Source organism: Pleurodeles waltl, chromosome 11 (genome assembly GCF_031143425.1).
Source record: "Pleurodeles waltl isolate 20211129_DDA chromosome 11, aPleWal1.hap1.20221129, whole genome shotgun sequence".
NCBI lineage: Eukaryota > Metazoa > Chordata > Amphibia > Caudata > Salamandridae > Pleurodeles > Pleurodeles waltl.
The window spans coordinates 926,580,609-926,595,281 of NC_090450.1; the positions used below are offsets into that span (position 1 = coordinate 926,580,609).

Sequence of the window (14,673 nt, forward strand, 5' to 3'; positions counted from 1 at the left end):
ATCTGCCCCAAGGGGGCAGAAACCACTAGGCACCGGGGATTTGTTTTTTGGCGCCAATGTCACGCAGGGGGAGCGACCCCGTAGGCAATGGTCGCTCCGGGGGGGGGGGGGGGGGTGGGTTCAGGGGGCAAATTTATTTTAGGCCATTTCTGCCCCCCCTGGGGGCAGACCGGCCTATTATTAGGCCGATCTGCCCCCAGGCTAGGCAGAAACCTCTTGTTGCCAGGGCAAAAAAAAAATTTGTGTTTTTTTTTTGTTTGTTTGGTTTTTTTTAGAGATGGGGAGCGACCCATCAGGCAAGGGTCGCTCCCCTGGGGGGCAAATTGTGTTTAGACCATTTCTGCCCCCCTTGGGGGCAGATTGGTCGATTTTAGGTCAATCTGCCCCAAGGGGGCAGAAACCACTAGGCACCGGGGATTTGTTTTTTGGCGCCAATGTTACGCAGGGGGAGCGACCCCGTAGGCAAGGGTCGCTCCTGGTGGGGGGGTGGGGGTTGGGGATGTAAATTTATTTTAGGCCATTTCTGCCCCCCCTGGGGGCAGATCGGCCTATTATTAGGCCGATCTGCCACCAGGGGGGGCAGAAACCTCTTGTTGCCAGGGCAATTTTTTTTTTTGTGTTTATTTTTTTGTTTGTTTTTTTTTTTTTTTTTTTTTTTTAGAGATGGGGAGCGACCCATCAGGCAAGGGTCGCTCCCCTGGGGGGCAAATTGTGTTTAGACCATTTCTGCCCCCTTTGGGGGCAGATTGGTAGATTTTAGGTCAATCTGCCCCAAGGGGGCAGAAACCACTAGGCACCGGGGATTTGTTTTTTGGCGCCAATGTCACGCAGGGGGAGCGACCCCGTAGGCAAGGGTAGCTCGGGGGGGGGGGGGGGGGGGGGGGGGGGGGGGGGGTTGGGTGTTCGGGGGGCAAATTTATTTTAGGCCATTTCTGCCCCCCCTGGGGGCAGATCGGCCTATTATTAGGCCGATCTGCCACCAGGGGGGGCAGAAACCTCTAGGCGCCAGGGCAAATTTTTTTTTTGTGTTTTTTTTTTTTGTATGTTTGTTTTTTTAGAGATGGTGAGCGACCCATCAGGCAAGGGTCGCTCCCCTGGGGGGCAAACTGTGTTTAGACCATTTCTGCCCCCCTTGGGGGCAGATTGGTCGATTTTAGGTCAATCTGCCCCCAAGGGGGCAGAAACCACTAGGCACCGGGAATTTGTTTTTTGGCGCCAATGTCACGCAGGGGTAGCGACCCCGTAGGCAAGGGTCGCACCTGGGCAGGGGGGGTTTGGGGGGGGTGGGGGGGTCAAATTTATTTTAGGGCATTTCCCCCCCCCCTCCCCGGGGCCGGCTGAGCTAGAGGCCAAAATCCACAGGTAGGCACTTTGCAAAAAACACCTCTGTTTTCTGTGAAAAAATATGTTGTGTCCACGTTGTGTTTTGGGCCATTTCCTTTTGTGGGCGCTAGGACTACCCACACAAGTGAGGTACCATTTTTATGGAGAGACTTAGGGGAACGCTGGGTGGAAGGAAATTTGTGGCTCCTCTCAGATTCCAGAACTTTCTGTCACCGAAATGAGGAAAAAGTGTTTTTTAGCCAGATTTTTATGTTTGCAAAGGATTCTGGGTAACAGAACCTGATCAGAGCCCCGCAAATCACCCCATCTTGGATTCCCCTACGTCTCTAGTTTTCAAAAATGCGCTGGTTTGCTAGGTTTCCCCATGTGCCGGCTGAGCTAGAGGCCAAAATCCACACGTAGGCACTGTTTTCCATGAAAAAATGTGATGTGTCCACGTTGTGTTTTGGGCCATTTCCTGTCGCAAGCGCTAGGCCTACCCACACAAGGGAGGTATCATTTTTATCGGGAGACGTGGGGGAACGCTGGGTGGAAGGAAATTTGTGGCTCCTCTCAGATTTCAGAACTTTCTGCCACAGAAATGTGAGGCACATGTGTTTTTTTAGCCAAATTTTGAGGTTTGCAAAGGATTCTGGGTAACAGAACCTGGTTCCAGCCACACAAGTCACCCCATCTTGGATTCCCCCAGGTCTCTAGTTTTCAGAAATGCACAGGTTTGGTAGGTTTCCCTAGGTGCCGGCTGAGCTAGAGGCCAAAATCTACAGGTAGGCACATCGCAAAAAACACCTCTGTTTTTTTCCAAAATTTAGGATGTGTCCACGTTGCGCTTTGGGGTGTTACCTGTCGCCGGCGCTAGGCCCACCCACGCAAGTGAGGTATCATTTTTATCGGGAGACTTGGGGGAACGCTGGGTGGAAGGAAATTTGTAGCTCCTCTCAGATTCCAGAACTTTCTGCCACAGAAATGTGAGGGACATGTGTTTTTTTAGCCAAATTTTGAGGTTTGCAAAGGATTCTGGGTAACAGAACCTGGTCCGAGCCCCGCAAGTCACCCCTCCTTGGATTCCCCTAGGTCTCTAGTTTTCAGAAATGCACAGGTTTGGTAGGTTTCCCTAGGTGCCGGCTGAGCTAGAGGCCAAAATCTACAGGTAGGCACTTCGCAAAAAACACCTCTGTTTTTTTCCAAAATTTAGGATGTGTCCACGTTGCGCTTTGGGGTGTTTCCTGTCGCCGGCGCTAGGCCTACCCACGCAAGTGAGGTATCATTTTTATCGGGAGACTTGGGGGAACGCTGGGTGGAAGGAAATTTGTAGCTCCTCTCAGATTCCAGAACTTTCTGCCACAGAAATGTGAGGGACATGTGTTTTTTTAGCCAAATTTTGAGGTTTGCAAAGGATTCTGGGTAACAGAACCTGGTCCGAGCCCCGCAAGTCACCCCTCCTTGGATTCCCCTAGGTCTCTAGTTTTCAGAAATGCACAGGTTTGGTAGGTTTCCCTAGGTGCCGGCTGAGCTAGAGGCCAAAATCTACAGGTAGGCACTTACCAAAAAACACCTCTGTTTTTTTCCAAAATTTAGGATGTGTCCACGTTGCGCTTTGGGGTGTTTCCTGTCGCCGGCGCTAGGCCTACCCACGCAAGTGAGGTATCATTTTTATCGGGAGACTAGGGGGAACGCTGGGTGGAAGGAAATTTGTAGCTCCTCTCAGATTCCCGAACTTTCTGCCACAGAAATGTGAGGAACATGTGTTTTTTTAGCCAAATTTTGAGGTTTGCAAAGGATTCTGGGTAACAGAACCTGGTCCGAGCCCCGCAAGTCACCCCTCCTTGGATTCCCCTAGGTCTCTAGTTTTCAGAAATGCACAGGTTTGGTAGGTTTCCCTAGGTGCCGGCTGAGCTAGAGGCCAAAATCTACAGGTAGGCACTTCGCAAAAAACACCTCTGTTTTCTTCCAAAAATTTGGATGTGTCCACGTTGCGCTTTGGGGCTTTTCCTGTCGCGGGCGCTAGGCCTACCCACACAAGTGAGGTATCTTTTTTATCGGGAGACTTGGGGGAACATAGATTAGCAAAACAAATGTTATTGCCCCTTGTCTTTCTCTACATTTTTTCCTTCCAAATATAGGAGTGTGTGTAAAAAATACATCTATTTGAGAAATGCCCTGTAATTCACATGCTAGTTTGGTCACCCCGGAATTCAGATATGTGCAAATAACCACTGCTCCTCAACACCTTATCTTGTGCCCTTTTTGGAAATACAAAGGTTTTCTTGATAGCAATTTTTTACTCTTTATATTTCAGCAAATTAATTGCTTTATACCCGATATAGAATGAAAACGCACGTCAGGGTGCAGCTCATTTATTGGCTCTGGGTTCCTTGGGTTCTTGATGAACCTACAAGCCCTATATATCCCCGCAACCAGAGGAGTCCAGCAGACGTAACGGTATATTGCTTTCGATAATCTGACATTGCAGGGAAAAGTTACAGAGTAAAACGTAGAGAAACATTTATGTTTTTTTCACCTCAATTTCAATATTTTTCTTTTTCAGTTGTTATTTTCTGTAGGAAACCCTTGTAGGATCTACACAAATGACCCCTTGCTGAATTCAGAATTTTGTCTACTTTTCAGAAATGTTTAGGTTTCTGGGATCCAGCATTGGTTTCATGCCCATTTCTGTCACTGACTGGAAGGAGGCTGAAAGCACAAAAAACTGCAAAAATGGGGTATGTCCCAGTAAAATGCCAAAATTGTGTTGAAAAATTGGGTTTTCTGATTCAAGTCTGCCTGTTCCTGAAAGCTGGGAAGCTGCTGAGTTTAGCACCGCAAACCCTTTGTTGATGCCATTTTCAGGGGAAAAACCACAAGCCTTTTTCTGCAGCCACTTTTTCCAATTTTTTTTGAAAAAAACGAAATTTTCACTGTATTTTGGCCAATTTCTTGGCCTCCTTCAAGGGAACCCACAAAGTCCGGGTACCTCTAAAATCCCTAGGATGTTGGAAAAAAAGGACGCAAATTTGGCTTGGTTAGCTTATGTGGCCAAAAAGTTATGAGGGCCTAATCGCGAACTGCCCCAAATAGGCAAAAAAGGCCCGGCACAGGAGGGGGAAAAGGCCTGGCAGCGAAGGGGTTAAGGTAGAGAAAGGTATCCTGAGTTTGTTTGATAAACAAATCCCCAGGAAGTAATGTAAGTGGGAAGGACCAACTCTATTGAACTATTGACCCCATTGGCTACCAAGTCCTCCACTCCCACAAAAGAGATAATATCTTAAAAGTGGCACCGCAACCTACAGTCCTAAGATCATTACTGGAGTGCAAGAAGACATAAGGACTTCCCTGATGCTCCCTGAACCCAGAAAAGTGAGGATGCATTAAAGACTGGACCGCACCACTATTACCCAAGGTTTCCACAAAAAAGGACTGCATCTGTTGTGCCCACTCATGGAAAAGGGCTAAACTTGTGCCACAATGAAAGAAGTGACTTCAAGGGCAGTTGCCTAGTCTCATGTTAAGCTTCAAGGCCAACAAAAGCTAACGGAACCTACACCAGTCAAAAGTCCAGTTGCCCGGAATGCTTGCCTGCCGCTAGACAACAAAATGCCTGTTGGGAAACTGAACCCAGTCCTTCCAAAGAAATTTGAAACTCTGCAGGACCCATAACAGACATCAAAATGAATTCTGGTGCACCCAAGAAAAATTATCTGCTTACCTGCAAGTGATCGCTGATCCTAGCCAGGAGACCAGTTAACCAACGGCAACTGGATGTGCACTAGACTCCCTGCTGCAACAAAGGCATTGAGTCATGAGGTGGGAGATGACCCCTGACATTTGTGGATTCCAGGGAGATGCCAAGAAAACTCATAGCATCTCTTCAGCATTAGAGCCACTTCTTGTCAAACGCTTTAAAGAGGAGAAAGACAGAGTACCTCAGGACTGTTGACCACAAAGGGTAAACTGTCCCCCGGAACAGGAGAGATCCCTGTGTCTGGCCCAAGGCCACTGTAGCTGGTCTAAGAAACTAGCAAATGTTTTAGTCTGTTGGCTACTAACCACTTGCAACGATTTATTGCTTACAATAACTGTAAGTATATTACTTACCTTTGGAAAATCATATCTACGGTTCCCTTGGATAGATTGTAATTTTTCCCTAATTTAAGATAAAAATAAATCATTTTTATAAATTGGTTTAAAATTGTCAATGTGTGGTATCTCTCAGTTATTAACTGTTTTGGCATTTCTAAATGCTTTACAATTGTTCCTGTAACTAAGCCTGGCTCTTCCGTGCCACAGCTACCCACCAAGGACCGAGTTTAGGGTTATTAGTAGCCTAACGGACCTGATTAAAATTGTGACATTATTAAACTGTGAAGTCTTCCAACCACATCACAGCATCCACTTTCCTACACATGTGTATTGCTCCTTGAAAGATTTGTAATGTTATTTTTTTATGCAGCTTGAAGAAAACTACAATTTGCATGTGGGCACTGTTATTGTATTCTTTGACCAACATTTTTAAACACGTTTCATTTGAACACAGGCTTCTCCATTTGAAGCTTTTTCACCAGAATGCTTTGTGAACCTGTTTTAGGGTATACTAAAATAATTAACGTATTCACATGCGATTTCTCCTGGGAGGGCTTTTGGGAAAAACTAATATTTCACAGGTGTAGCCAGTAAATTATTGGGACAGTCACCTGAAACAAATTGGTTACTTACCTGAATAGACTGTATTGCAATTTGATGAATTTTCCAGATTTACGTGATGGTCATTATTCCACCATCTAGTGGCAAGATCCAGACATTCTTTAGTCTTGGTCTCACTACTGTGCCCTGTTACGTCAGACGTGTGCCCCCAGAAGCCTCTGTGTGGTCGCCATCTTCAGATTCTTTTTTATTCCAATTGCTGACGTGACTTGCTATTATGGTTTCCTCTTTTTCTTTGTCATTTGGCTCCTTGTTTCCATGTTCATGTTGCACCTCGTTTCTTGAGGAGGTGAATGGGTTGTATGTGAATACAAAAACTTCAAGCAACAAAACTACCACTACAGGTAAGTAAACATTTAGTTTTGTAGCGTAAATCTTTTCTAGATGCACACGCTGTGCACTAATTTTGTAGCACTAAACGTGTTCACCCTTGGAGGTTGGGCTGAAATGAACTTGAACTGGCAAATGTTTTAGTACTCTGCACTACCTGCAACTCATTTATTTGAATGTCGACACAGTAGTGTTTGGTGAACGTATGCACGAATGACCATGTGGCTACAATACAGGACACTTAGCAGGACATTTGGTAGAAAGGCAACACTTACTCTGATCCCAACCCTCTCATGTATGGGGCGCCCCAGGGCTCTGCCTTGGGCACCACGCTTTTCAATATTTACCTCAAACTCTTGGCTAAGCTTGTGGAATCCAGGGGACAGAAAATATATGCTGATGACATGCAGCTCTTGCTTTCCTTGCAGGAGGAGGCTCCTGATGCCCTTAAGTCCTTTAAAAATTGCCTCAAGGCAGTCAACACCTGGATGGGCAAGAGCTGCCGTAAGTAAGCTGAATTCCGCTAAAAAGAAGTCCTTTTATTTGGCTTGAGCAAGATCCCGGATCCTCTTGGTTGGTGGCCATCTACGTTGGGGTTGCCCCTCTCCCTTCACCCAGTGTTAGTAATCTGGGCATCAAATTCAACTCAGCTATGTCATTTGAACCATAGGTTCAGGCGGTCTTGGATAGCTGCTTTGCCACGCTGAAATCTTTGAGAATGATGCTGCACTTGGTGTCTGTGGCCTCCTGCAAGTCAATTGTTCATAGCCTTGCCACCACCAAACTAGACTACGCCAACAGCCTTTACCTGGGATTGCCAGCATACCTTGTGCATCAACGGCATATAGTCCAAAATGCTGCCACGCACCTTATTCTCAAGGTTCCGATGCAGCAAATGGTGTCTGTTCATATTCGCCAGTTACACTAGCTACCTGTGATCAGCTGCATTAGATTCAAGGCTCTTATTTTCGCCTATGGAGCTTTTGAGAACAAAGGACCTCTGTATCTGAGCTGCAGATTTAAGGATTACAGCCAGAATAGATCTCTCAGGTTTAACGCAGAGAATTTCCTTAGCATTCTGAGGATCAACAGGGCTAGGTGTGGAGGAAGATCCTTTACTTTGACACCAAAACTGTGGAACTCCGCTGTCCAGTCTATGGCCTGCTCCCTCAGGAAGGATTTTCATAAAAGGTTTAATGACTTAACTGTATAGTGCCTACTCTGGGGCTCAATTGCTTACTCTGTTCTCTAGGACAGTCCTTGTTTGCTAGCGCCGGGAAACTCCTGCAGGAGCAGCTACACTTTTTACAAATGCCATTATTCCCAGAGAACTGTAATATTACCTTTTGCCTAAAGTGTGGGCTTGTTCTCATAGGTATTCTGTGCTTGTGTGTCTGTAGGGTTCCTAGAATTTTAATGCCTGCAGCTGACTTATCCTGCACAGTGAGGTCACTGAAATTAGCAATGCTGTTTTAGGGTTTAGAACTTGAGTTCTGCTTTGTGAAGTGGTTCAAAAGGTCCATTCATTAACTGTGTTAGGACCAGATTGAGGTTGCACATTAGCATGAGTGCAGCTCTGGGTGGGGCTAGCCTTTTCGCTCCTTCCAGGAATGTTTTAATTGCTGAGGAGGAACTCTTTCCGTCTATGACCCCTTGTATAGGCCACTATAGTCACTACAGTACTTTTAGGGAGGCTAAAGTCAAACTTTTGTCCAGTTCACACGCTGGGTATGAAATTACTGTTGTATCTAGCATTCAGCTTTCTTCCAGCTGCTCGTTTTTGCCCCTCCAAATGTGTTCTCTATTTAACCATGTAACATTTCCCTGTGCTTGTCCCTCGAGCCTCTGAGAACTTCCATTGATCTCTGACAGATTTAGGTGTCCAAAATTTATGACCTCACCTCAGAAGCCATGCCACTAAATTTAGGCTGCTTAGCTCTGGGTTGAGTACCATCCCTTTTTGCATTTAGAGGAATTTGTGGAATATTAGTAGCATTACCATTTCTACCAGGTATGAAAACCAGGTTGCCCTGCCCATTATGGAGCAACAAGGATAAGTGCCATGTAATTGGACATTGGACAGTAGGAGGGGAACTACTGGAAAGGTGTAAGCAAATTTCTCTGACCAGCTAATTGACAGGACATTTCCCAGGGAGAAGTGGTGTGGGTGTCAAGTCTCGTATTTTTGCATTTTCTGGGATTATGAACAAGTCTATCTCCATCGCCTGAAAATCCTTTGCAGTACCTGTTGATGTAGCTCCCAGTTATTTGAGACTGTAGTCTGTATGTTTAGTCTGCCTGATTCCATGCTTTCTCCAACTTATTTCGGGTAGCTTGGATAGTGCATGTGACCTAGTCAGTCTCTGTTTTTACAGGTAAAACACTGTGGTTGCGTTGTCCCATTTAGACCTGTACTGACTTCCCCCCCAGATCTAGAATGCTTTCAGAGCTAGAAAAACAGTATAACTCAAGAGGGTTTATGCATTGAGTTGCTCCCTGACCCTTATCTAGTCCCCTGATGCTTACAGTCCTCATGTGAGCTTCCCATCCTATGTGGGATGCATCCGTTGTGATGCTCACATTTGGAGTAGGATGCAAGAAAGCCTTTATCACTGCTGCTGTTCTTCCGCTGTGTCATCTCCTCTAGTACTTTTTGTGTTACAACCACTAGATGGTCTCGTGTAATTCTGCATATAGTATCAGGTAACTGCAGAAGTCCATCACCCATCCCACTGTCCTCACTGTCGGAGACTGCGCCTTGCCTTAGAGCAGGGGTGTGGAATTTATTAAAATATCTACTTGTCCAGGGGACAGGTTGCGTCTCAAATCTACTTGTCCTGTAAAATGATCTACTTGTCCCTTTGGTGCCATGTAGTGTGGCGCCAAATTACGGCAGCAATCTCATTATATAAGAGCTCTGATGATAACCTCTCTGATTATGCCAGGGCTACTACCATAGTAGGGCTTGAATACTTGCAGTTTCAATCCCTACTGTAGCAATTTCCTTATTTTGCTACCTTTCTGCAGATCTGCATACTGGGGCTGGAGGAAACAGTAAGCAATAGTTCCAGGGCTGGAATGCCTTTGAGTCTGCAAACCTACTAACCTGCATGTTTTAAAGATTTTCACCAGCTTCTCTCTAATATTTTCCCATAATAAGAAAGGTTGGACATTTACTCCTGACAATGGCAGAATTAGAACTTCTTCCAGGGTTGGGAAGAAAGTGGCTGGAGGGAAAATGAACTTGCAAATGCTCAATAGATTTTCACATGAGCAAATCTACACATGCGTATTTACCCATGCTAAAATACAGTTCACAAATATTTTATAGGGGTACGACATATACCATGGGTGCACTTTTGTGACTTTCTTTAAGAATCTGGGGCCACATGTAGGTAGGTTCAGATTTGCGACCCGCAAATTGTGAGTCAGAGCGAGTCGCAATTTGCGAGTCGCAAATCCGAATGTAGGATGGTGTCCCTGACACCATCCTACATTCGCAAGGGCTTCGCAAATGCCCACCTCATGAATAATCATGAGGTGGGTCGCAATTTGCGACCCCCTTGCGAATGGCGGCCCTCACAGGGATGGTGGCCTGCTGGAGACATCAGACCACCATGTCTGTGACTGCTTTTCAATAAAGCAGTTTTTTTTTTTTTTGTAATGCAGCCCGTTTTCCTTAAAGGAAAACGAGATGCATTACAAAAACGAAAAAAGAAACGTTTTCGTTTCATTTTTTCAGAGCAGGCAGTGGTCCTTAGGACCACTGCCTGCTCTGAAAAAATGTTTACAGTGACATTCACAATGGGGAAGGGGTCCCATGGGGACCCCTTCCCTTTTGTGAAAGTGTTAGCACCCATTTGAAATGGGTGCAAACTGCGATTGGTTTGCGCCCGCGTTCGCAGAACAATCCTACATTGCACTGCAAGTCGCAATTAGGAAGGGAACACCCCTTCCTAATTGCGAGTCGCAAACCCGTTTTGCGATTCGGTAACGAGGTTACCGAATCGCAAAAACGGGTTTGCGCATCGCAATGTGCTTTTTGCACGTCGCACACAGCGAAAGTCGCTGTTTGCAACATGCAAAAAGCTACTTACATGTGGGTCTTGGTCCCTAATTAGGTCTGGTGTTAACAAAGACATTTTGTTTTTATTAAACTTCTATTTCTCTCTCTTTTGGCTGGCTTTACTGTGAGTGATTGCATTCTGCTCTTCCACAAGCAGCATATTGGCACACAAAGTAGTTTTGTTCAGTGTCAGGAACTACAGTGGCAATCAGTGACGTAACGAAACTGGAGGGTGCCCCTTTGCAAAGAACATGGAGGAGGCCCCTATCCAGACTCTCTCAGGGCAGGTGCTGTGCTGAAGGGGCCCCCTGGAGGGCGGCTGCAGGGCCTTTGTTATGCCACTGGTGACAACGTGTGCTTTTAGAGTTCAAAAACGTTTTGGGGGTTTTTTGGAAGTGTTTGTTACAATGTTGAGGGCCTGGTAGCTCCCACAACAATAAAGTGTTACAAAAGCCATGTCAAAACAAGACACGCATTGATGAAACTAAAAGACTTATAAAAATATGTCAGATCAGTTGGCTTTGTCAGTGTTTGTTTATTTTCATGCTTCCCATAAACGAGTTGAAAATGGTTACACTGATTTTCCATTAGAAATATTTTTGGGAAATACTAGCATGCATCAAAACATTTTACTAAATGACACTTCATTTGCATCTAATCAGAGAGCATTCTGGGAGCATTATACTTAGCCTCTTAGCCTAAACTTTTCAAACATGTGTATACACGTTTTTTTTTTTGTACTGGAACCAACGTCAGTGGTGAAGTGTGACCTTAAAACATTTATTTACAGCACTCACCCTAATAATGAAGGCTTTCAAATAATGAACCATAAATACAAGTTCGAACAGCATTATCTATTGGAAACACATTACCTCAACTGCAGAGAGTTCCACTCTCTGTAAACATGCAACCAAAGGCTTTGTGCTGCAGAGGGTTGGGCCTACTTGTCCCAAGGACAAAGTAAACATAAAAACTTGTTGCCCTTGACCCCAAACAAGATGTCCCGGGCGTCGGGCGATAGGAATTCCACATCCCTGCCTTAGAGGAGAGGTTTATCAATTATCATTTGTATCCTCTTGAGTGGTGGAGGCTTTTGCATACACTGTGTTGATCCTGGCTCCTAGGAATACCTTTTCTCTCTCTGGGAGTGGAAATGATTTTTTCTAGACTGATTGTGAATCCCAGCTTGTGCAACAGGTCCATTACCATTCTTATGCTCCTCTTGTACTCTGAGAGCTTGCCTTTACTAGTGAGTCCTTTAGATAGGAGATACACTGCTACTGGCACTAGACATTTGGTAAAAATGCTCAGTGCTTACTTTATGCCAAAGGGGACTGCTTTAAAATGGTAGTGAAGTTTGTTCACAACAAAGAGTAGAAATTGCTATTATGTGGATGGGTAAGTAGGCATCCTCCAAGTCATTAAGTGCCATCTAGTCCCCTTCCAGTTGTAGTGGGATGATTGCCTGTAGTAAGCTCAACTTGAATATTTCTGTCTATGAATGTATTAAGGAATCAGGGGCCAGAATTGGTTGGCATGATTTGGGATCAGGAAGTATGCAGAGTAGCTTTCTTGGTTGATGTCTGAGTGGGGAACCATGTCTATTGCTTTTCTCTGTAAAAAGTGTTCTACTTCGTGTTGAAGTATGCTTTTCCCTCCTTTGTGTGTTTAGTTTTTTTGGTCATGTAGCTGGTGGTGTTCTTGGAAGCTCTATGTTGTAGCACTGTTGCATGATGTTTGAAACCCACTTGTCTAATGTGACATTCTCATTCCTGTAAAAAGTCTCCTGTTCTGCCCACCACAAAGGGGGGGCTCATTGTTGAGCAGAGTCACTTGCTGGAGGAGCTGCACCCCCCCACCCCCTCCTCCGCCCTACCCCTGATTTTTGGCTCCTTCCTCTGTCCTAAAAGGGCTGAAGCTATGATGGTGGAAACTGCCACTGTTGCAGTGAGCTTTTGTATGGAGCTCGCAGCTGGTAACATGGCTGCGACAGCTTTGAAAACTTCCCCGTCCTGCTGATTTGCCACTGGTCCCTTTTCTAGTTGGTCCTAACAGTAGTGTATTTGAATTTTTGAACCTCCATTGTGTTGCAGCTCCCGTTTCTAACTTACGACCTACCATCTCCACTCTTGTGCTCTATTTCTCAGTTTTATAGGGGCAGAGACTGGGGTGCGGGCTGTAAATAGATGTTGGCTCTGTCTCACCATTACCACATTATTTGAATCGACCACCACATTGCCCTTGATGTATACAGGGGTTCTTGGAGAAGTACTTAGAAGTTTTGTTCGCTACTGTTTCACAGGATGCAGCTTCCCCAAAAGCTTCCTTTTCCTGCTCCATGATCCTTGTGAGCCTGTGGTGGTCCTGGTTTCTGCTCTGGGATGGCAGGAGGGTCTCTAGGAGGAAACAGGCCTGTGTCGCCCTCTCCTCCAACTGTACTTTTCTGCTGCTCTTTTTACAATGGCATTGTTGTCAGGCAGCGATGGCTTGAGGGACAAGTCTTGAGAAAGTTTCCCAACTAATCTGTTTTAAGATCCTGCCATTGCTTTGAGCACCCTAGAAGACTGACTAGTCCTTTGTGTCCTCTTCATGGAAGAAGATTTGCTGTTCCTCTTCTTGGGGCTCAGGGGGTTGCTTAAGGTCTGAGATCACCGCACTACCTCCTCTCCCTAGACTTCTCCCCAGGGGCTTCAAAGGTCTTTGTAATTTCCTCAATGATGTGTAAAAATCCTCCCCCAAGGATTGCCAAATATCTAAACCAAATTGCCTTTTTTATTCAATTTTGAGGGTTCGTTCATCAGTGTTGAGTATCTTTGACATCCTTTTCTTCAAGTCCGATGTGCCCACTGGATTCTCACTGGCACACTCCTCTTGATCGCCTTTCCATGTCCGTTTGTCCGAAGGATGACCAATATCTTTCTCTGTGAGGTTCTTTTGGTTTCGACTTCCCTTTGGTTGCCGAGGTAGTCTTGTGCAGCTTCGAGTCTGAAGTCTTCAGCTCCACCGTCGAATGTTTTTTCAACGCTACCACAGAAGGTTTGAGGTTCTCCCTCTATGGGCTTCTTTGCTAGCTGGTTTGCTTCTACTTGGCCGACTTCTACTTTGGTGCTGGAGCCTTCCACCTGGGCCACCTTTGTGTCCTTAACATTGTCCTCTTCCTAACTCGAAAATAAGAGGTCCCTACTTTTCTGTTGTGCCTGTATGACTGTGTGATAGCCACACCTCTGCTTCTCCCTTGAGAGTAAGGTTTTCAGCCTGAACTCAGCGCACGCTTCACAGCTTCTTGTGTCATGTTCTCTTGGCAGGCAGAGGCTACAGACTTTGCAGTTGTCCTTCTGGGCAAACTATCGGTTGTATTTGAGGCAGAACTTAAACAGAGAATCGTCAATTTTCCATGGTGATTCTCCAACCTTGTGGTAAACATCTTACGCAGTCCACTTCTCCTACGAAGTGTGGCTACTTTTATGGTGTTTTTCATTTTTCACTTTTGTCTGTTTGTTCTATCCTTCCCTTTTATTGAAAAATGTCTCGTCAGTAAAGCATTGGCTGTTGCTTCCGAACCCAACAGTCAAAAATCAATCTGAACATGGTGACCACGCACAGATGCTTCCAGGTCGCATGTCTGACGTCACAAGGGAACAAAGTTAACACTAAATGGTCATTTTGCAAATTTAACAGGCACCCAAACAAACATACAAAAAGAAGGCGACTGAGTATTATTCCAGAGCCAATGTCTAGATGGCATAATAAATCACACCATGTGGATCTAGAAAAGATTCATGCTACAAAACTTGTAACGTCCCGGTAAATCAGTGCTAAAGGATGCACTCACCACCCACAATTACCACACAGTTTCTTTCAGAAAGATGTAAGAAATAACTAACATTCAATAAAGGCGCTCTAAAAATTCATACTGTTAAATGTATTTTTTGTGTTACTCCTACCTGGAAGGCTTGTAGTAATGCTGGTAGAAGTAACAGCTGAAGAAAACGCTGGACGTTTTGAACCAAGCCCAGATGCTAATAAGGCACTTTGGATTGAATCGGGGTCGATACTTTTCTTTTTCTTCTTCTCTTTGCCCTTTCTGTGGTCTTTTCTTATAAGCCAGGGATCTGTTTTGAGAGTTTTAAATAGATTTGATTTTTATTAAGGAAAAAAGGTCAGTTTCTTTTAATATGAATAAATCATTCCAGACACCTTCATCGCCATTTGCAAATTTATATTTTTCAAAATTA

At 45.1% G+C, this 14,673-nt stretch overlaps 1 protein-coding gene across 4 annotated transcripts in view; it reads right to left on the reverse strand.

Annotated features, from left to right (window-relative positions):
* Positions 1-14,673, reverse strand: part of SBNO1 (strawberry notch homolog 1) — a 1,077,952-nt gene that overhangs the window by 471,456 nt on the left and 591,823 nt on the right. For all 4 annotated transcript variants that reach the window (XM_069214997.1, XM_069214996.1, XM_069214993.1 and 1 more), the window contains one exon: positions 14,383-14,550. In XM_069214997.1, the coding sequence (XP_069071098.1) occupies positions 14,383-14,550 (168 nt within the window). The remainder of the gene's footprint in view (positions 1-14,382; positions 14,551-14,673) is intronic.